The following is a 22,569-nucleotide window of genomic DNA, read 5'->3' as shown; positions in this document are numbered from 1 at the left end:
CGAAGTCCATGACCTCACACTTTCCAACATTATACCCCATCTGCCAAATTTTTGCCCACTCACTTAGCCTGTCTGTCCTTTTGCAGATTTTTTGTGTCCTCCTCACACATTGCTTTTCCTCCCATCTTTGTATCGTCAGCAAACTTGGCTACGTTACACTCAGTCCCTTCTTCCAAGTCGTTAATACAGATTGTAAATAGTTGGGGCCCAGCACTGATCCCTGCGGCACCCCACTAGTTATTGTTGCCAACCAGAGAATTAACCATTTATCCTGACTCTGTTTTCTGTTAGTTAGCCAATCCTCTATCCATGCCAATATATTACCCCCAACCCTGTGAACTTTTATTTTGTGCAGTAACCTTTTATATGTCACCTTGTCAAATGCCTTCTGGAAGTCCAAATACACCACATCTACTGGTTCCCCTTTATCCACCTGTTCGTTACAGCCTCAAAGAACTCCAGAAAATGTGTTAAAAAGGACTTCCCCTTCATAAATCTATGCTGACTCTGCCTGACCAAATTTTGCTTTTCCAAATGTCATGTTAAAAGATTGTAAAGATAATCTAAGGAAGTGTAGAATGAGGCTCAGTAATTTCCGTAAGCCAATTCTCCCCAAATTAACTGCATTCAAAAATCAACAGAAATACACAATTAAGAAAGCATGTTGATTTTTTTGCAGAGTGAGATTTCCTCCCCATAAAAATAGTTTTCTAGCCTTTTTTCTATACTGGTCTCCCAAGTTGACAAAATGGGTTGCTGATCTCAAATCAACTACTATGAGGTGTTACAAGTGTGGCCGAGAGTGAATCTTCCAATGTTTGCCTGCCTCCCAGTACCAAAGTAGCATTCATCTGCCTCAAGATGGCAGCACTTAAATTCAGAACTCAGTATCTGGAGGATAATCGATCCAAACCCGTAAGTGAAACCCTGCCCTCACCTGGAGCAGCACATTCAACTTGCTGAACACCAGCACAGCATACCCAAGTTCTTTTCTGTTATGTATGTTAACCTGTAATTACCATGTCTAACCACTAGAGGGCTTATCCCCTGGAGTCCCAAGGGATCCCACAATCCCTTGGGAGCACCTGTATATAAGGAGGCCTCACAGGCTGGAGAGGCACTCAGATCTGCAATAAAAGGACTATGGTCACACTTACTTTGAGCTTGCAGTATCTAGTATGACTTTATCCAAAACATAACATTTTCAACTCGCTGAGATTGGAAGAAACATGGATGAGAGTCCTTTCAAAATGGTCAGCATAACCAAAGTAGAATGGGAAAACAAATACAAGCGAGTAGGAGGATCTGACACAAAGTTCATAAATGTGCTAAATACTGCAGCAATCAATATTGGTTTCCTGTTAGCAAATCACAAAGAGATCCAGATGGAATGTAGACAGGATTTACACAAAATAAATAATCTGCCTTAGCAGAGTTCTCATTGGATATGGATAGACTGTGAACAAATATATTCTACAAGATATAAAATGTAGCAAACTTGTGTTCGAGTCTTCATAATTAAGATAGCAAATGTTACTTTATACTCTGTGTACGTTTCTTTTATACCATAGATTCAACTGACTAGTGTAAACTGTGCAAGGAATTAATAGTACCAAACTATCATCTCGGACAGCTATTTCCTGATTTCTGCATTTAACTGTGCATGTGTGGTTGCCAGAAGTTGCTGTCTGGTTTACACTTTAATAACTGTGAGCGCCATTAGCCTCACCGCTATGTTTACCGCAAAATCCGGCCAAACAAACAGAAGTTTTAAAAAGTGAAGAAAAGATTTACAGCTGCAATACATGTCTGTACACCTCCTTCCACATCATTGTCCAAGGCCTCAAACACTCCTTGCTATGCGAGACAGTAATTCACATCTACTTCCTCTAATTTACTATACTGCATTTGCTGCTCAAGATGCACCGTCTTCTACCACGTGCAGATTAGCTGACCACTTCAGTGAACATCTTTGTTCTGACCATAAGTGCCACTTCCCCATGTCTCACCACGTTAACTCTCCCACCTATTCCCACTCTGACCTCTCTGCCTTTGGTCTCTTACACTGTTCCAATGATGCTTAACTTAAGCTTCAAGAACAGTACCTCATCTTTCTTCTGGGCAATCTGCAGCCTTTTCATCTGAGAACAGGCTTCAGACATTAGCTATGTCCCACACAATTGATACCTTGAGAATCATAATATATACACTCCACCCCACCTGAAACCATGTGATCTCCTGGGAGAAGCAAAACAAAAATTCAAAACCCAGGTCAATTTTGGGAAAACTGGGAAATTCCTCTCCGACCCACCCAGCTGATCAAAACTAGTCCAAGAGATCACTCTGGCCCTGAATTCCCTGTAGTATCTACCTTCTGTAAGAGGTGGTCTCCACACCAGTCAGAAACAGGTCCAGCTCTCGCATGAAGGAATTCAGCAAATCAGCATCCACTGCACGAGGTGGCAGCCTGTTCCAGAGGTCCACTATTCTCTGGGAAAAGAACCACCTCCTGTTATCTAACCTAGATCTAGACTTTTACAACTTAAATTTGTAGTTTAAAAGTAGTTATAGATGGATTTGGATCCGTTGAGTGTTGTCCCGCAGGTCCTCTCTAACCTATTTATTTGAGACAATCTGTCAACTGGAACACAATCTATTCCCTTCATCTTATAAAACTCAATCAGATCACCTGCAAGTTTACGCTTCTCTAAAGTGTAGAATCCCAACTTTTTTAAGCCTATCTTGACAACTAAAATGCTTTAGACTGGGAATTAGTCTAGTAACCCTCCTATGCACCTTCTCCAAAGCCTCAATATTGGCTACCATGCGTGGACACCAAAACTGGACACAGTATTCCAAGTGCGGCCTGACTAAGGTCATGTAGAAGGACAAGATAGTAGGCCTCATCTTATACTCAATTGTCCAATGGATATACCCCAACACCCTATTTTCTCTAGTTAGAACTTCACAGCATTGCTCATGTACCTTTAAGGATGTATGCACTAGAATGCCAAAATCTATTTCTATCTCCACTTTCTTTAATGCATTTGTCCTGCCTACATGCGTAACACTGCACTTATTTAAGTTATACATCATTTTCCTGTCATGAGCCCAATCTCCCAACACATTAAGGTCTGCCTGAAGCAGACAAGCATCATCTACAGTCCTAATACTCGCACAGATCTTGGTATCATCTACAAATTGTATCCCCAACATCGACATCGAGATCATTATTAAAAATAGCAAAAGTCCCAACACTGATCCCTGCAGGACAACACTGAACGGATCCAAATCCTTCTATAACTACTTTTTGCCTATATCCTGCCAGCCAGTTCTCAATCCAGCTCACTATATTACCACTAATGCCAGATGTTTCGATCTCAGAGTATTATTTCATGTAATGTGATGTGGGGAGGGTTTGCCACTGACCAGGCGAGGTGGGGGGGGGGGTGGGGGAAGCAAACTGACATTTGGGTGGGAGACCCTTCGTTAGAGCAGTGCTAATGGGATTCTGAACCCATGATATCATATCTGCTGCATTTGCAGCTTGATTTTTTTTTTGTTTATTTTTTCCTTAGACTCTCACTTTCGTTTGCATAGACCTCTTTCGTGTGCTTCTCCCGACTCTCCTCCTGACACTATTTGTACAGTCTGTTGTCTTTCGTACATCTCTATCATCTCACTGACTCTTAGGTTTGACCATGGATGGCCTATCCTCTCAGCTTACTTGTAAAGAACAGCAATGCACTTTCGGTATCCTGCATGGACTCGCCCCTCCTCCCACCAGACATCATGAAAGGTCTGCAGTCAAATTAGCAAAGTTACAAATGCATTTGAGCACGTGCTGTTACTCATCAAATCTGTCCCACAGTAATAAATAGGGCAAATTCAGAAACTGGCACAATTCCATTGGAAAGAGATCAATAATATTAAACCAATTTGAGTAACAACATATCATAAATATGTAATACATATGCCTTTAAATTGAGGCCTGTGAAATAATCAGATTTGCATCGGTCTACAGCCAGGCATACTGCATATCACAAGGATCTTGCCTTCTTACCAGCATGTTATTTCTGTTGCTATGCATACTAATAGTGAAGTTTTCTCTTGATAATACACATTTAGGCACGTTTACATTGTGCGAGACTGGTAGTGCCAGCTGGGTCCCCTAAATTCAGGCCTCACATGGCCGACTGCAGGCTAAATGCAAAAATGCAGGGACGCGCTAAAACTGGCTACTGGGGACACCTATTTGTGGTGAATCTTCCTGTTAACTGGTTGTTGTGAGCCCTAGCACTTTTACATTTGGCTTACAGCCTATGAGTCTGATGCTTGGAGAACCTGGTGACACTAGCCCAGTATAAGAGCCAGTTGTCTTGGTTAAACCTTGCCACTGGACCAAGACCTGGCTCTGTCAAGCCCGTGTGGTGGATGGTGTGCAACGGCCACCACACGTTTAAAAAAAATCCACGCACAGGCATCTTCCACCCTTCAACATGCAGTTTGGGATCTGGAGTATTAAGTCCTTCATTGAAACACCTGTGAACTCATCCCTTTTTGGCGTGGTAGCAAGTCATCCTCACTTTGAGGGACTGCCTATGATGATGAGAACACCTTCTGGGTGGTACCATGGTCTTTTGGAAGTTATGGGTTTCTAGCAGTGCTTACCCAGAGAGAAGTTTGAGAACCATTCATGTAAAGCAAATACATGAACGCACTGTTCATTTGTTAATGTGCTGCATTGCTGGCAAGGATGAAAAGTGTTTTTCACTTTTTGCCCTTTACCATCATCAACTAATCCCGAGTCAGACATAATACAAACCAGCATTTCCTAAGCTTGCCCAAACCTGACCTTCAGGAAAGTGTCTCCTCATATTTACTGGGCCTTTTCAGGCAAAATACTGGCAAACTGAGCAGTTTTCTGGCATATTATTACAGTGCACCACAGTTTAATTTACAAGTCTGTCTTACCTTTAACAGAAGGCTGTAAGCAGCTGCAGGCCAGGAGAGGTCAGTCTGAAGGGTGTTCTGGACATGATCTGTTCACTTCAAACCATGAATCTATACAGCTGAGGGGAGAGGGGAAATTCAGAATCATTTCAACAGGTATAACATAAAACACACTTAAAACGTCTTCAGTAATTGAGTGTGTGTAATATGTTGCTGCACTAAATGCTGGTCTTGGTGTTTAGCACTCACTGCCAGATACAAACACAATTACAAAGAACTTAAAAAAATCTAATTTGGTGTCTCAAAGTGGATTTTATCAGCACTGGACAATTATTTAAAATATATTTCCAGTGTCCTTCAGCACAACCATCTGAATGGACAATATGCTGGAAGTTGTAAAGTAGCAGTTTTATATATGTAAATGTATAGTGATTAAGTACCTCTCTTGCGAATCCTCAATATATATCTACAGTTTTTAAAATCATAGAAAAACCAATTGTTCGGAGGCAGACTTCACAGAAGCAAAGCAGCACCAGGGCAAGCTGTCATTGCCACATTAAATCTCAATATTCAGGCTTCTCTACAAGTGGGGAAAAGGTAGCTTTGAAAAGGAATACAGCCAGAAATAAACCAGTTTGAAGCTATAACCAGAGGGACAAAACCTCGATCTCCCACCTGCTAGTACCTGTTCTCCTTCAGCAGTGAGAGTATAATAGTCCTGTGGACCATGGACTTCATTGCTGTTCTGACTGACTGATAGGAGATATGCCATAATCCCAATATTCCCACACTCTCGTCACAACTGACATCATCCTTGACTACACATAGCAGCACCTGCCACTTAAGAGAAATTTACTCCAAACCTCAAAGCTTTATCAACGTCGAGTACAGTAATAGGATCGTACTTTGGATTTATTGCACAAAGTGTTAGCAGAGCAAGATTCCAATTACAGTAACATTTTATTCTAATACAGATCATGTGTCCTGTTAGACAGGATATCCACTTTTTGCACGATCTGAAAATCAGGTAGGGGAGTGACAGAAGTGGAACCATGGCTCTTGGGTTGAGATTTACTTTGCTGCCAATGAAAAGTAATTGAAAACTTTAATAAGCTAATGTCGCCACATCATGAGACAGGAGTAAGTGGGGGAAATAGACCATCAGGGTTGCCACTCATCTGGCTTTGAAATAATCACCGAGTCTGATGAAATAGACTAAGCACTACAACTTGAGTTTTTGTTTAAAGCAGCATTAATATATTTTATATTTAGAAAAAAAGTTCAAGAGCATAAGAAAGCGTGGAATGAGAAAAGGCCATTTTTCCAGAAACCATGTACAATCTATGATATCATGGATTTGACTTTATTTAATCTTAGAGGAGAAATCTATATAAATATCCCCGATGGCTGACAACACATTTCCACTCTTCAACCCTGGCCTTCCACAGCCAACATCCCGGGCCTGCTAGCAGGCGCCAGTGTCCCATGTAGTGTCTGATCATCTCAATCTATACTTTTTACTGCAATTTCCAACCAAGTTTACAACCAGACATGTACACAGCCCCTTACAAGAAGTTAATTTAACACACTTGTAACATCTTTTCTAAGGAGACTTCCACATGTCCACCCGTGCACGGGTTGAGGGTGGGAAGGTTATTCTAACCGCCAATCTTGCTCGAGGTTGGTTAATTAACCTGCATCCTAAAATTGTGTTCCAAGTCTAATTTAAAAGGCAATTTACATCTACATCATGTGTTTCTTAGCATTTTAAAGACCTACATATTGTCCCCCTTCTGCCAATCTGCTTTTCTCCAATGAAAGCAAATTCAATCCTGCAAGTCTATTCTAAATTGCAAATTCAACTTGGTCACTCTCCTGTGAACCATCTGTTGCTTCAATGTTATTTTGAAAGCTAGGTGCTCTACGATATTTAATTCAATGCAGAGAACTATGAGGTAAAAATTTTTGGAACAGGGAAAGGAATTACACTTTAAATAGTAAGATTTCAAATGGAGTAGAGGAACAGAGGCACCTTGGTGTGCAGATACAGAGGCCATTAAATGTGTCGGTGCAAGTAGATAAGGGCATAAAAAGGCAATAGGATCCTTGGTTTTGTATTTAGAGGCATAGAACAAAAAAACAATTTTGAATTTGTACAAGGCCTTAATTAGGCTTCAACTGCAGTATTGTGTACAGCTTTGGGTAGGAAGGATATAACAGTTATGGAAGAGCTGCAGCATATAATCATTAGGATGTTATCGAAGATAAAGAATTACAGTTATGGAGAACTCAGAAGATGGGGCTTTTTCACTACTGAGAAAAATGAGGGATGAACAATGAAAGAGAGAAAGAGAGAAAGAGGAGAAAAAGAAAGGAGGAAAAAAAACAAAGGAAGACTTGCATTAATATAGCAACTTTCATGACTGCACGGCATCCCAAAGTGTTTTACAGCCATTGAAGTACTTTTCAAGAGTAGTCTTTGTCGTAATGTAGGAAACTCAGCAGCCAATTTGCACACAGCAAGCTCCTACAAGTGGGTAATGAGATAATGACCAGATAATCTGTTTTAGTGATGTTGGTTGAGGGATAAATGTGGCATCTCGGACAGTACAGCACTTCCTCAGTACTGCACTGGAGTGTCAGGCTGGATTATGCGCTCAAGTCTCTGCACTGGGATTTGAATCCATAGCCTTCTAACTTAAAAGTGAGAGTGCTACCACTGAGCCACGGCTGATACCCAAGGGGTGTGATAGGATTTTAAAGATTGGTTGCTAAGATGGTAAAGAAATGTGTACCAATTTAAGATAATCACAAAAAATATTGAAGAGGAGACGCAGTAAATTTCTTTACAGAGGGTAGTTGTTAAAGCTACAAGTACTTTCAAAAGGGAATTGGTTGCTTGAAAGAAGAATGTTAAAAGTTATGGGAGCTTATGTTGAGCATTGGCCTTGGCTTATGGTAGCATTCTCACCCAAGGTCAGAAGGTGAGCGTTCAAGCCCACTCCAGAAGCTTGAGCACATAGTCTCAACTGACATTTCAATGCAGTACTGAGGGAGTGCTGCACTGGAGGGTGGGACACTAAACCAAGGCCCTGTCAGCCTGCTCAAGTGGATGTAAAAGATCCCATGGCACTATTTGAAGAATTGGGTAGTTGTCCCAATGACTTGGCCAACATTTATCTCTCACCCTACATCTCAAACAGATTGTCTGATCTTTATCTCTTTAATCGGACCTTGCGGTGCACAAACTGCCGCATTTCCCTACGTTGGAGCAGTGACTGAGACACTTTGGGATGTCCTGAAGTCTTGAAAGGCACTATATAAATACAACTTCTTTATTTATTTCTTTCATATGGAGAAAAATATCAATGTAGACTTGATGAGCCAAATGGCCTGTTTCTGTGCTGTAACATCCTATAATTCAACACGTGGTCTCACCTGTGATGAATATCAGTTTACAATAATTTCCTTTGACCTAAACAAAGAGTTAAATCTTTGCTGCTATTATGCCATAATGCCCCTTGTTAATTATGCAAACATTTAATAATAATTTGCTATGGTAATGTCGCCATTACAGTAGTTCAAATAAAGTGTAGTATAATGCATAGCTTTGGCCTTCAGCATTATGGCTTCATCTCAACAACAACTTGTATTTATATAGCACCTTTAACATAGTAAAATGTTCCAAGGAGCTTCACAGGAGTATTATAAGACAAAAAAAATTGACACTGAGCCACTCAAGAAGAAATTAGGGCAGATGACAAAAAGCTTGGTCAAATAGGTAGGGTTTTAAGCAGTATCTTAAATAAGGAAAGAGAGGTGGAGAGGTTTAGAGAGGGAATTTCAGAACTTAGGGCCGAGGCAACAGAAGGCACGCACCGATGGTTGAGCGATTATAATCAGGGATGCTGAAGAGGGCAGAATTAGAGGAGTGCAGACATCTCGGGGGATTGTGGGGCTGGAGGAGACTATAGAAATAGGGAGGGGCGAGGCCATGGAGGGATCTGAAAAGAAGGATGAGAATTTAGAAATAGAGGCGTTGTTTAACCAGGAGCCAATGTAGGTCAGCAAGCACAGGGGTGATGGGTGAATGGGACTTGGTGCAAGTTAGGACACGGGCAGCCGAGTTTTGGATGACTTCAAGTTTACGTAGGGTAGAACATGGGAGGCCAGCCAGGAATGTGTTGAAACATCTAGAGGTAACAAAGGCATGCATGAGAGTTTCAGCAGTGGATAAGCTGAGGCAATGGCAGAGACGGGTGATGTTACAAAAGGTGGAAATAGGCAGTCGTGGATATGTGGTCGGAAGCTCATTTCATGGTGAAGTATGACACCAAGAAGCCGTTGCAGGTGATTATCTGGCTACGATTAGATAGATAAGAATAGAACCAGGTGAGTGCAGTCCCTCACAGCTGGATGACGGTGGAGAGCATTGAAGGAAGATGGTGTCAAAGGCTGCAGACAAGTCAAGAAGGACAAGGATGGATCATTTACTTTTGTCACAGCCACAAAGGATGCCATTCATGACTGAGGAGAGCTGTTTCAGTACTGTGGCAGGGGTGGAAACCTGATTGGAAGGATTCGAGCATGGAGTTGCGGGAAAGATGGGCACAGATTTGGGAGGCGACAACACGTTCAAGGACTTTGGAGAGGAAAGGGAGGTTGAAGATGGGGCCTAGTTTGCAAGGACGGAGGGGTCGAGGGTTGTTTTTGAGAAGGGAGACGATGGCAGATTTGAGGGAGATGGGGATGGTACCTGAGGAGAGAGAACCACTAACAATGTCAGCTAACGTGGGAGCCAGAAAAGGAAGTTGGGCAGTCAGTTAGTGGGAATAGGGTTGAAGGAGCAGGAAGTGGGTCCCATGGACAGGATGAGTGCAGAAAAGTCATGAGGGGAGATCGGAGAGAAACTGGAGAAAGCCTTAGAGGAAGTTTGGCCCAGTGGGCTAAGAGAAGGAAAGGAAGTAGCAGAGACAGTTGAATGGATCGTCTCAATCTTAGAGACAAAGAAGTCCATGAGCTCCTCACACTTGTTGTCGGAGGCAAGGGTGGTGGAGACAGGGGAGAGGGGTTTAAGACGACGGTTAGCAGTGGAGAATAAAAGCCGGGATTTATCTTTGCATTCCAGAATGATTCTGGAAAAGTGAGCGATTTTGTCAGTCGAGAGCAGGACCCGATAATGCTTTTTGTGGTCCAGCCAGATCTGGTGGTGAATGGCTAAACCAGTTGTCTGCCATATTGGTTTGATGTGGTATTGTGCTATGCTGACTGTTAAGTCCATGGCTATGTTCCTTACAACAAGATATAGTGAAAAATGTGGAATTTTATCTAGTGGTGGTATTTGAAAAGTTTTCATTGGGCTCATGCAAGAGGAGAGAGAAAAGATGGGCCACGATAATGGAATGGGGGGGGGGGGTTGGGGGAGAGAAAGAGAGAGAATAATGTAAGAATAGTGGTAATACAGCAGATTCAATCAAAAAATAAGCTTCCCTTCACTTGAGAATACAAAAACAAATCAAACTTATCAGAGCAACTACTGTTGAAGAATAAAATTCAGGAAGTACATACACATCAAGATTCAAATATACCCAAAACTGTTCCATAAAACATTTTAAAAAATGTAACTAAAATTTATGCCTTCTGAGCATAAAGTTGTTGAGGTCAAACGTTATCCTGAAAAACATTTACCTCTACACCACCTCGCTTGACTCCTCCTCTGCGCTATTAGGCTGCTTGTCAGACATACAGTCTTGGAGGAGTATAAATTTCCTCCAATGTAGGTGAGAAGACTAAGGCCGTGTCGTAAGCCTGGGCATGCACTCTGCTCCCTTGCTACGGATTACATTCTCCACCACCCCACCCATCGCCTCCACCCACTCAGGCTGAAGCAAATTATTTGCAGCATTAGAGGCCTGTTTGACCCAGAATCCTCCCCATCACAAAGACCACTTGCTTCCATCACCTGCCTTGGCCCGACCTCTACCATTCAAACCATTATACTTTCCTTTACCATTTCCAGATTTGCCTACTAGTCCTTGGGGGGCCTCCAACCAGACTCCAATTTGTCCAAAACTCTGCCGCCCATATCCTGTCTCTCACTAAGTCCCACTCACCCATAGCTCCAGTTCTCACTAACTTGCATTGACTCCCCATCCCAACCACACCGAATTTAAAATACTCATTCTTATTTTTGAATCCATCTGTGGCCTCGCCCAACCTATCTCCATGAACACTTCAGATACAAGAGTCAGTATTTTCCCCTTTCCTTTATTAAATCACCAAGTGGCAATGCTAATTTCCCCACTTTAAATCAGGATGTAAACCCACTCATTTTTTCCAAGATGCTTGGTATGGCCTGAGATTGGACAACCAGGTGGAAGTACAGTCAGTGATATTGGTAGTAGCAAAAATGTCTCTGCTATCAAACAATGGTGGTTCTCATTGCTGCAACCATCGTCTTAACAACTTACAATATTTGCTTTTATATAGCATCGTATCGCATTGAAATGCCTTAAAGTGCGTCACTCAATTAATTACTTAGAGTGCTGTGAGTTATGTAGGTATAAGTGATTGCCGTTCTGCACCAGAAGCATCCCATAAACAGGAATGATCTGAATGACCTGATTTTCCAGGGCTATCTTCATACTTCTATGGACCCTTGAAGCAAGGCCTTCAAGAAATATCAACAGTAATAATGAGGTAGTTAGGTTTGGGCATATGTAATCAGATCTGATCCAATAAGATCAAAACATAAGGAAAATGCTGATCAAGATGACAGTTGGCTATAGCATACTGACAATTAAAAGCTGCAGCATTACATTCCACATACCTGTATTACATTTCAACCTTCCATTTGAAAACAGGAAACCAAGTGGCAATGCTAATTTCCCCACTTTAAATCAGGATGTAAACCCACTCATTTTTTCCAAGATGCTTGGTATGGCCTGAGATTGGACATCTGCAGTGCAGTGCGCCACCTATGTATATTGTATCAGTGTAGGTTTACAGATTTAGCACATTATTACGCCGGGGAGTTCTAAGAACAGAGCAGTATATTACATAATGAAGCATATGGGCAAAAACCATGGATTGCAGCTACTTATCGACCTATATAAGCAATGTTTTAAAAATGAAACCTACTAAGTAGGCTAACAGATGTAATGAACTGTACTTACAATATTGTTACTTTGGTAAAGCATTCACGTAAACACTGCATTGAGATTTAACTAAGAGGTTTGGAAAAATATTTTTGCTGCTATGCCTATAATGTATTACATAGGATATACGACACAGAAACAGGCCATTCGGCCCAATCAGTCCATGGCGATGTTAATGCTCCACTCAAGTTTCCTCCCATCTTTCCTGAGCTAACTCGATCAGCATAACCTTCTATTCCCTGCTCCCTCAGATGCTTGTCTAGCCTCCCCTTAAATGCGTCGATACTATTCGCTTCAACCACTCTGTGTGGTAGTGAGTTCTACATTCTCACCACGCTCTGGATAAAGAAGTTTCTTCTGAATTCCCCATTGGATTTGTTGGTGACTATCTTACATTGACGGCCTCTAGTTCTGCTCTTCAATATCCTCTAGTTATCCTTTATTAAACACTGTACAATGTTTGGCTTTAAAAAGATCCCACATTATTCAGACAATTTTATGGAGGCAAGTTCGGCACACCAGGCACTTCTCCCTGCCTCCACCTTCCCAACTACTCATTGGGTCACTGTGGTAAGGAAGGTCAAAGGCTTAATCCCGGATCTGTGCTGAGTTCGCCTACTTCAGGCAGATGATGCAGGTTTTTTATAATTGACAAACAGTTTCTATAAAGATTTTTTTCTTATATATTAATGGTAACAGATCTGGAAAAAGATCCGAAATAATTTTGGCCTATATAAACAATGTTTATAATACACCAGGTTCGTACAGTCACCAATGTTAATCATCAGGTCTTTGCTTAAGAGATGGCATCAGATGATCTAATTAACCTGTGACTATGCGCTTTATCCTCAATTAGAATACTGGTAGTGCTTCTGAAGTTAAACTTGATAGAAAATAACATGGCACAAAAGGACTTGTACCTCAATTTCCCCCTACCCAAAAGGCAAGTTTTAGCTAATACATTATGAACGCTCTCACTTTAGGACTTTCTCTTCATGTTGCAACTCATTTTGCAGGGCAGGATACAGGGCTTACTTTAATGTCAACTTATTAAGTCATATTAAGTTGAATCTAAACAGTCAGACTTTGGCCTGAGATCTCGAGCTATTTTTCTGTTCTATATGTAATAGAAAGCAGAGCACGTTCGGGAATTTTACACAGAATTCATTCAATCCTACCAGAACTTCCTTTGTTTCTACCTCCAAAAAGTAAAAAAACTCCAGAGACAGGAATTACTGTTCCAGAACAAGTATTCGTTCACTTTGTCATCTTCCGAAACTTTGTCTACCTGAGCCTAAATGAGCGCGAAAGATCATTGCTCTGCCTGCCAGCTGTCAGTTATAAAATACTCAGGCGACACCCACAAGACACAACATTTAAATATACTGAAGTCGGCCACATGCAAAATTAGCTCTTGGAATTTACCAATATATTGTTGTTATTCTGCTGGTTGCTCAAATTGGAAAGAAATATGTGCCATAACTATGTAAAGTGAAAACATCAACTAAATATTGTTTTAATTTTGTGGGCTCTCTTTAACAAGAGTATTTATTCTTTCCCCTCAAGACATAAAAAACAGATGTTAGTTGGGCTGCAGTTGGACAGCACAATATGCTGTTCTGGGATCCCCATTTAAGAACAGATACAAAAGCAATAGAAAAGGTGCAGTGCAGATTCATCACCAGGTAGGAGGGGTTACAGTTAGGAAAAGAGGCATTCAAAAGTAACACTTGTTCACTAGACTGAGATGGTTAAAGAATGATGTGATAGAGGTTTTCAAGATTATGAAGTGTTACAAAAAGATTGTGATTTTTAAAAAGTTAGAAAAAAATTCTTTACATGGAGGGAAGTTAGAATGTGGAATTCTCTACCACACACCACTGCTTGAAGCAGAGTCTAGAGTCCTTCAAAAGGAAATCAGCTGCTTAAAAAAGAAAGTGATTAAAGGGTATGTGGAGCAAGCCGCAGAGTGAGGTGAGAGTAAATGGCTCATGTGGTGTACACACTTGATGGGCCAAATGGTCAGCAGTTTCTACATAACATTCTATGATTCTATGAGACACTAGATGCTGACCTGCTCTCAACTATCTTTAGTGCTTTTGAGACATTTCAATTGTCTCACTCTTGGATGTTTTCTTGCCTCTCTATACAGAAATCCCTGTCCTTAGCTGGATAATCCCATGTTTGGTACTCTCGAAAGGAATGTCATCCTGCACAAACCCAGATCCTACTCTTCTCTGCATGCTGAAGTAACAATGATTTCTTTCCTATCACCTCAGCCACATTTTCGGTCCCTACTACAGGTATAACACAAAACAGAAGGGTAATTAATAGCTATTTTCACCAACCTGCTTTAATATCCAAACACCATGACAAAATTTCATTTAGTTCATATTGGCCCAGTATCACTGTTGCTCCATGATTATGTGATATTCACTTCTCTCAAGTACTTTAGGCATGTGTTTTATAAGTCATCCAGATAGTGAGAATAATGAATATGTGCATTATCAAGTTGTAGTCACACTGCTTTTTGTAGACACATGCAAAAATGTTTAAATAGTGCAATCTTTCTCTAGTAGCACTGTCAAAATGCAATGGTTCAAGAATTAACAACAAAAATCCTGTCTGTATTTCACTCCCCTCAAAAGGGCATGGAACAGAAGCAGAAGCAAAGTGATGAATGAAATATGTGAATAAGGGCTAATGCAAGAACACTCAGGATCCTCCTTTGTAATGTGCCACATATCACACAACTCTCAACCCAATCAACATTCAGAGCCCTTAAGTATCTGCTCATTTTAAACTTTTCATTCATCTCAATCCTCTGCGGACCACAGCAGTAAAAACATACTGCAAGATTAGAATTTTACATTTTTATCTATTCCCAACTGCCATAGTTATGAATTGATATAATCAGTGACACATGTATAGTTCTCCAGCTATATTGTAGTTTAAAAAAAACACTGGCCTGAAATTGCATGGGGATTTTCCTGTCTACTGCAACAACTTTGGCATCAGACTGGGAAAACTCCCACAGAACTTCATGGCCATGGTCTTTAAGCCATTTTAAATGTACTGTGAACTTGGTCATTTTATTGTTTAATTTCAATCTTAGTTTTATATTTATTTCCCTCCAACCTATGCAATGACCCATTCATTGGCAACAGCAGTGGGTTTGCCCTCCTGTTCTCAGACCTCCACCTCTAGCAATTGATAGGGAAATACATAGGCCCCAAACTTGGTGGAAGCTAAGTTCCACCCAAGTGCCGCCCAATGGACCACCGAGATACCAGTCTATTGATTCCTTCAAAAGAAAATCAGCTTTGGGCGGGAGTTTCGTGGAAAAGTCCTCGAAAAAACGACTTACGCCATGAATCTGGGCGGCAGCAGGTGGGACCTCCCAATCTCAGCGCCGAGGACCAAGTCGGGAACAGGGAGGTGGCGGGGGGGCATATAAAATAAAAAATTTCCCCCCAAAAAACATTGGAAAACCTTCAGGGCACCCCATCCACCTGAAATCGCTGGGGAAAATTTTTTTTACTAACGTATCTTTTGTAGGTCTTCATACTTAGCGTTGAGGTTAGACCTGCCTCCACGTGGCAGTCCTTCCCCCTGCTGCAGCGGACTCCCGCCCAGACCAAGCTGGCAGCTTGGCGGGCGGGAGACTCTTGCATGAGTTGTTGCATGCCAGCGGACGATCCCCAGCGGTTTTCCCTCCCCGCCGGTGGGAGGCCTCCACCAAACTCGCTTGGAGGAGAGACCACCCAGAAAACTCAGCGGCGAGTCCATCAAGTTCGGCCCCATAGTCTTTGCTCTGGCTCCTTGCCCTAGTGAACTAAGCTCTGAAAAATACCACAAGCCTGCATTGTACCACTTGTATGCTACAGGTTCTGAGCGCTGTGGCTACAGCATTTAAAAGTAAGGATTTACATATTTTACACTCCATTGTAACTATTCCATATCTTTAAGGAATACAATTTTAAGTGGTAGCAAGTTATGAAAAGCACACTCTGATCTTATACTGAGTAAAGTCCTTAAAATGTATTCTGACAAATTGTCACATAATCAAGGGGTTAGCCTTCTCACCTCCAAGTCAGAAAGTTGTGGGTTCACTCCAGAAAGATGATCACATAATCCAGGCTGACACTTCAGAGTGGTACTGAGGGAGTACTGTCGGAGATGGCATCTTTTGGATGAGACGTTAAACCGAGGCCCTGTTCTCCCTCTCAGGTGAGTGTAAAAGATCCCACGGCATCCTGGTCAACATTTATCCCTCAACCACCACCACCAAAAACAGACAATCTGAGCATTTATTTCATTGCTGTTTATGGGATCTTACTGTCCACAAATTGGCTGCTACATTTCATTACTTTACAACAGTGACTACACTTCAAAAGTATTTAATTGGCTGTGAAATGCATTGGAAGATCTAGGGGTCGTGAAAGGAGCTATATCATTGCAAGATCTTTCTTTATAATCCTAGGTCACCTTCGAGTTCAGTGTTTGTGTTTTAGAACTTCTAGTTAGAGGCAGCCTGGAGTAGAAGTCATTTGTTTAGAACTCACTGGCGTAATGTCATGAACAACAAGCATTCTCCAAAGTCCACCATTCTCATTCATATAATTTGAGCAGTATTCCCAATGTGATATCAGGGACCTCTATACAAAATGCCTTCTGACAGGCTGTCCTTAACTAACTATTGTAAAGCATAAAATATGGCAACAATTGCAACTAAGAGAAGGACTTTCAGACATCACAGGAATGTTGTACTTCAAATCTGCTCCACTCAGGAACAAATGGTCCAATTTCTTGCACCAGCCTTCGCTCTATAGGCTCAGGAGCCCGGCCACTTTTTTATTAATGCAAGTTAACGGAATAAGAACTAGCCAAGAGCATTTATTGAAGAAAATAAAACCATCACAAATGTTTTCAGACATTTTAAAGTTATGTTTTAAGGTATGTTAGAATTTTTGACAGTCTAAAAGGGAAAATTTAAAATTGCACAGAAACATTTCAGAAGTTGGGAGCCCATAGGAAGACAAAGATATCTAAAAAATATCACCCTTGATTGACAGCTCCATAGAATACACTTCCCTTCATTTTCTTTAAAGACTAACAATTACACGATTGTAGAAGTTACTCAATAGTAAACTAAGCAACTACCTCCCCAAGGAGGTAAACAGAAATGAACAGAATGATGGGCCTAATACGGACAGACCAAAACAAAAATTCATAGCTGAATTCACATGTTCAATCACATGAATGATGTGTGTGTACACCAGCAGTAAACAACACTGTTCTTGTAGGGGGTCATTGAAAGTGGAGCCAAATGCCTCAGCTGGTCCAGTACTTTCTCGATGGAAATACACAAGTATATAAAAGTACAACTTTTAGCAGAATTTTTACTTGAAGACAATACTACTCATCCCAGTTTAAAACTACTACATTTACATGTTCTTCAGAAAAGTCTCTTTTAAAATACTCCAGTTTCCATTTGGGTCATCCAAAGCAACTATATATGTACAACCTCATTGGGTTCCTGTGAATAATGGAAGTGGTTGCATGACTCAGACCTTCCCCAGTAGCTCTAAGTCATCATGGTAACCTCTACAGGTACAGGTCCTCATGTTAGGTACATTTGTTTAAGAACAGTAGCTTTTAAATGCAGACCTGTAGTGGCTTGGCTCAGTTGGTAGTACTCACCTTCAAGTCAGAAGTTTATGGGAGAGCACCGTATTGTTACAGCTGATCTTCAAATGAAACGTTAAACTGAGGAACCAACTGTCTGCATCAGTGGTTCAGGTGAATATTAAAATATTCAAAGATCAGGAAGCTTTCATAGTGTTCTGAACATCATTCTTCCGTCACAGAAATAGATTAACTGGCCATTCATCTCATTATTGTTTGTGGGACATTGCGGTGAATAAAATGGCTGCTGCATTCACCTTTAACTTTTTCCAAAGTAACTTACTGTATGTGGGATTTTTGAGATATAATGTACGACATAACTACAAGTATATTCCTTTTTTACTGATCAGAGGACTGATTTTCCTTCAAACTGCCATCTTGAGAATGACAGCAGATGGCAGTATATTACACATCTTCAACAGAGTACTTTGAGTTGCAGTACTTTGGCCAATACTATGGTGAAAGGAAGGGAGACTCAAAGTGTTGGGAAAGAAATCGTTTTTCCAAGTTGCCACTTTAAGCTTTGACAGCAGGTAACTGGAAACTGCCGACTACAAATCAGAAATTACTTTCTTCCATTTAATATTTTCATAACTCAGATTTCAAAAAAATGTTGGGACCTCATTGTACTAGACTTTGAAAAGAAAAATGGAACATTCCTGAAAAATCTCCATCAATAGTGCAGTTATTTTTTTTTCAAATTAATTTTCTGTATTTCAGTTTTCCTGCTTTGCATTTATTCTTCCCATTATGTCATCTTCGTCACTGTACAATTGTTCTTTCCCATCCTTCTCAATCCATCTACTGTTTTTAGTCACATATTTTCCATCCTCTTTTTTGTTTATTGTTCCTGATAGTTTGGTCAATAGAAAATTCAGCTGTAGTCCCTAATTACAAGTCGCTGCATCTCGACATTATGCAATTTAGTAGCACTGTTTAATAGAAAATTGGATCACTTGGCTTCAGACTGCATTATAACCTTGGTCCAACTATGCACACAAGAGCTGAATTGACTGCTCTTAACATTTAACTGAGTGTGGCATCAAGGAGCCCATAGTAAAACTGAAGTCAATGGGGATCAAGAAGAACTCTCCATTGGTTGGAGTCATACTTAACACAAAGATAGCTGTGCTTGTTGGAGGCCAATCATTTCAGCCCCAGGACATTGCTGCTCAGGGCAGTGTCCTAAGCATCATCAGTTGCTTCATCAATGACTATCCCTCCATCATAATATCAGAAGTGGGGCTGTTCGCTGATGATTGCACAATATTCAGCTCCATTCACAATTCCTCAAATCATGAAGCAGTCCATGGTCACATGCAGCAAAACCTGGACAACATAAAGGCTTGGACTGATAAATGGCAAGTAACATTTGTGCCACACAAGTGCCAGGCAATGACCAAGAGAGAATCTAACCACCTCCCCATGATATTCAATTGAGTTACCATTGCCATACCCACACCCCCAGGGTCACCAATGACCAGAAACTGAACTGGACCAGCCACATAAATGCTGCGGCTTTTGGAGCAGGTCAGGTGCTGGGTATTTTGCAGTGAGTGGTTCACCTCCTCACTCCCTAAAGCCTCATCTACATGGCACATGTCAGGAGTGTGGTGGAATATTCTCATTGGGCTGGATGTGTGCAGCTGTAACACTATAGAAGCTCAACACCATCCAGGAAAAAGCAGTCTGCTTCATCAGCATCCCATCCGCTTTCTTAAACATCCACTCTCTCCACCACCAGCTTACCATGGCTACAGTGTGTGCTATCTACAGGATGCATTGCAGCAAGTTGTCAAGGCTGGAAGGGCAAGAGCAGCAGGTGCATGAGAACATTACCACCTCCAAATTCCCTTCCAAGTCACACACTATCTTGACTTGGACATATATCACTGTTCCTTCATAGTCTCAGAGTCAATATTACAGAACTCGCTACCTAACTTGCATTGTAGGAGTACCTTCACCACCTAGACTGCAGATGGTTCAAGGAGGAGGCCCACTAGCACCTTCCCAAGGGCACTTAGAGATAGGCAATAAATGCCAGCTTTGTCAGTGATGCACACAACTTAAAGAATGATTGATTCTCACAGTAAATAATGCTGATTCAGTTTTTTAAAAAGTGTGTGCAGCTATGGTTCAGGTATAATTTCACCCTACAGTAAAAAGAAGGCAGTGTTGACATATTAATAAAAGCCATTATAACGAGTTTGGGAACATATTCACAGTAAGGACAGCATTTCTTTTGGGGGGGGGGGGTGGGGGGGGAAAAGAGAAGGAAATCCAAATAACAGATTTCATATAAAATATATTTTACTTCCTCGGTTTTGCTCTTTCATTCCTTAGTCTCTTCCTACTTCTCAGCCAGAGCTGAATAGGATAAGATGTGATGTGTCCTGAAAGCATAAAGTAGGCTGAAATTCCACACCTGCTTCTCTGTGCTCCAATTCTCCTCTAACCTGTTTTGGCAGCCACACAAAGTACAAAGCAGTCCCCACTGATTTACACTGCAGCGCGAACAGCAGATCCAAACCCAGCACCAGTTCACCCTGAAGACTTATGATCGCAGCCAACGGGCAGATGATAATTAAAATTTTCCTTGAGCTTTTGTTCCATTTTTGTGGTGTACAGTGGCTCTAATTCACCTCTATTACCGTGCAGAAGCACCCAGAGAGTCTGCTGTAGGGGACTCTAGGCATGGGGTTACTGCGCCTCCTGTACAGAGGGAAGTGGCTACTTGAATAGTTTTCACGGTCTGTATATTTCTAATTGCTTTTCAAAGTAACAGTTTAGTACATCAATACTGATGAAGAATGGAAGGAATTTGTAGGGAACCACTTTCAACACTTTTATATTTAATGTTCTCGATTAACAGCGATTTCCATGCACAAGTCTCTTCTATGTTTAATGGTGCCACTGCTGGGAGAAAAATCGTAAGGGGAAACACAGAAATGGAGACTCTGATCCCATTGGGTCTCCAGGAGTTATCCAAACTTATACGACCTCTCTGGCACCCTCAACATAAAAGCAGCCAATAATTTATAAAAAAATATTGCTCCTGCAGGTTTACGGTTTTTGTAATTTATTTGAGGGAGAAGTTAGCAAATGGATACACTGTATGGTAAAAAAAACCAATTACAAATGGCCCCTTTTCTTTTGGCACTTCATCTGATGACTGTGGATCACATTCATTATTAAATAAGTCTTTATTGATAAAGTAGAACATTTAGTGCTGGAACTAAAAAGCTACAATTACATTTAAACTCCACCTCTCTCTCCTTTAAGACTCTCCTTAAAACTTATCTCGTTGACCAAGCTTTTAGTCACCTATCCTAATAGCTTCTTCTTTGGCTTTGTGCCAATGTTTGTCTTACGACACTTCTGTGAAGCACCTGGAGATATTTTTCTATGTTAAAGGCACTATATAAATGAAGAATCATGTTAATTTGTAGGGTTCCAGCAGTTATTAAATTTAAATTATAGGAATCAAATTTTGTTACGAATATCTTTAATCTTCTAAATGTAAATTGTATGTGTCCTCATTAAAGGACCGTGGCAAATTTCATGTTTAAATAATTAAGGAATCAGTTCACTATTCCAGCCCATTCTGATTCCATCCACTCTCTAACTGAGGACAGCTCACTTCATTCATGTTCAATGTGGCAATTGGTTCAAAACTGTGCATTTTTGTATTTGGCAGATTATTGCTAGAATTGCAACATTAGTTATTGTAATCATCAACAATGCCAACTGAAAGATCCCTCTGAGGCAAGTTAATTGGGTACTGCTAATGTATACAATTCTACTTCATTATAAATTGGAGATTAATCTGATGTGTACATAGAAGAGCTGTCTGGGAGTGATTACTAGGCAATAAGCCAATTGAGGGATTTAGAGGACATTAACCCATGGCAGCAAAACTCTAGCAACTTTAACTATCTGCAGGCTAAATTACAGATTTGAAATCATTCTGAGCTACCTGTCATTGTTCTTAACATAGTTCCAATTTTGCAGTGTATTTGGTTTTTGTCCAGTTTTCACGTCAGCAGCAGATTTTTAGTGTGTATGCTGTCTTTGTACACCATCTTAATGCATCATGACATTCACGGGAGGATTAACTAATGTGACACTATTGCTGCAGGTTTAAAACTGATAGGTGGGAGAGGGCTTATTGTTTTGGGTGGGAGAGGGAGAATTAGAAAAAGGAAGGAGGTATAACATTGGAAACTGTGAGGCAGAAATGCAACTAAAAGTCACAATCAATTATACTACAGCTTCTCTGAAAAGTTTGCATGAATGCTACATTTCAAAAGTTAAAAGCTCTATGTTTAAAACGACACATTAAATCTGTCCGCTTATGTAGCCACTTGAGTAAACTTGAAAGCACTTTTCTTCTGTTGGATTTGACATGCCAAACGTGTTTCAAACTCAAAGCTTGCCATATTTTAATGGTTAGCTGGTGCTTTTCTGCAATCTTACCGATACTAGACTGACTGCAAGAGTTGGGCACATTCGTGGTTCGTTCTCAGCCACATAAGTTCACTATATGCTCAAAATTTCCCAAACTGTTATTTGAAATCTAAACAATTGCACATGCTAAACCTAAAATTGTCTGGAATGGGGTAGCTTCCAATGTGGGTCTGCTGCCACCGACCCAGAATTGACACAAGGCTGAGTGGAAATGGCTGCAGTTTGTCTAAGGAGCTACAAGAGTTAGAACATAAGAATTAGAAGCAAGAGTCCGCCATTCGGTCCCTCGAGCCTGCTCCGCTAT

At 40.9% G+C, this 22,569-nt stretch overlaps 1 protein-coding gene across 1 annotated transcript in view; it reads right to left on the bottom strand.

Moving 5' to 3' along the window:
- The window catches only part of znrf1 (zinc and ring finger 1), a 260,933-nt gene that overhangs the window by 8,408 nt on the left and 229,956 nt on the right, over window positions 1-22,569 (bottom strand). Inside the window, exon 4 of the mRNA XM_070897898.1 lies at window positions 4,975-5,072. Within this exon, the coding sequence (XP_070753999.1) occupies window positions 5,015-5,072 (58 nt within the window). The 3' untranslated portion in view covers window positions 4,975-5,014. The remainder of the gene's footprint in view (window positions 1-4,974; window positions 5,073-22,569) is intronic.

This window comes from Pristiophorus japonicus, chromosome 13 (genome assembly GCF_044704955.1).
Source record: "Pristiophorus japonicus isolate sPriJap1 chromosome 13, sPriJap1.hap1, whole genome shotgun sequence".
Taxonomy (NCBI): Eukaryota; Metazoa; Chordata; class Chondrichthyes; family Pristiophoridae; genus Pristiophorus; species Pristiophorus japonicus.
This window is presented reverse-complemented; position numbering and strand designations above follow the sequence as displayed.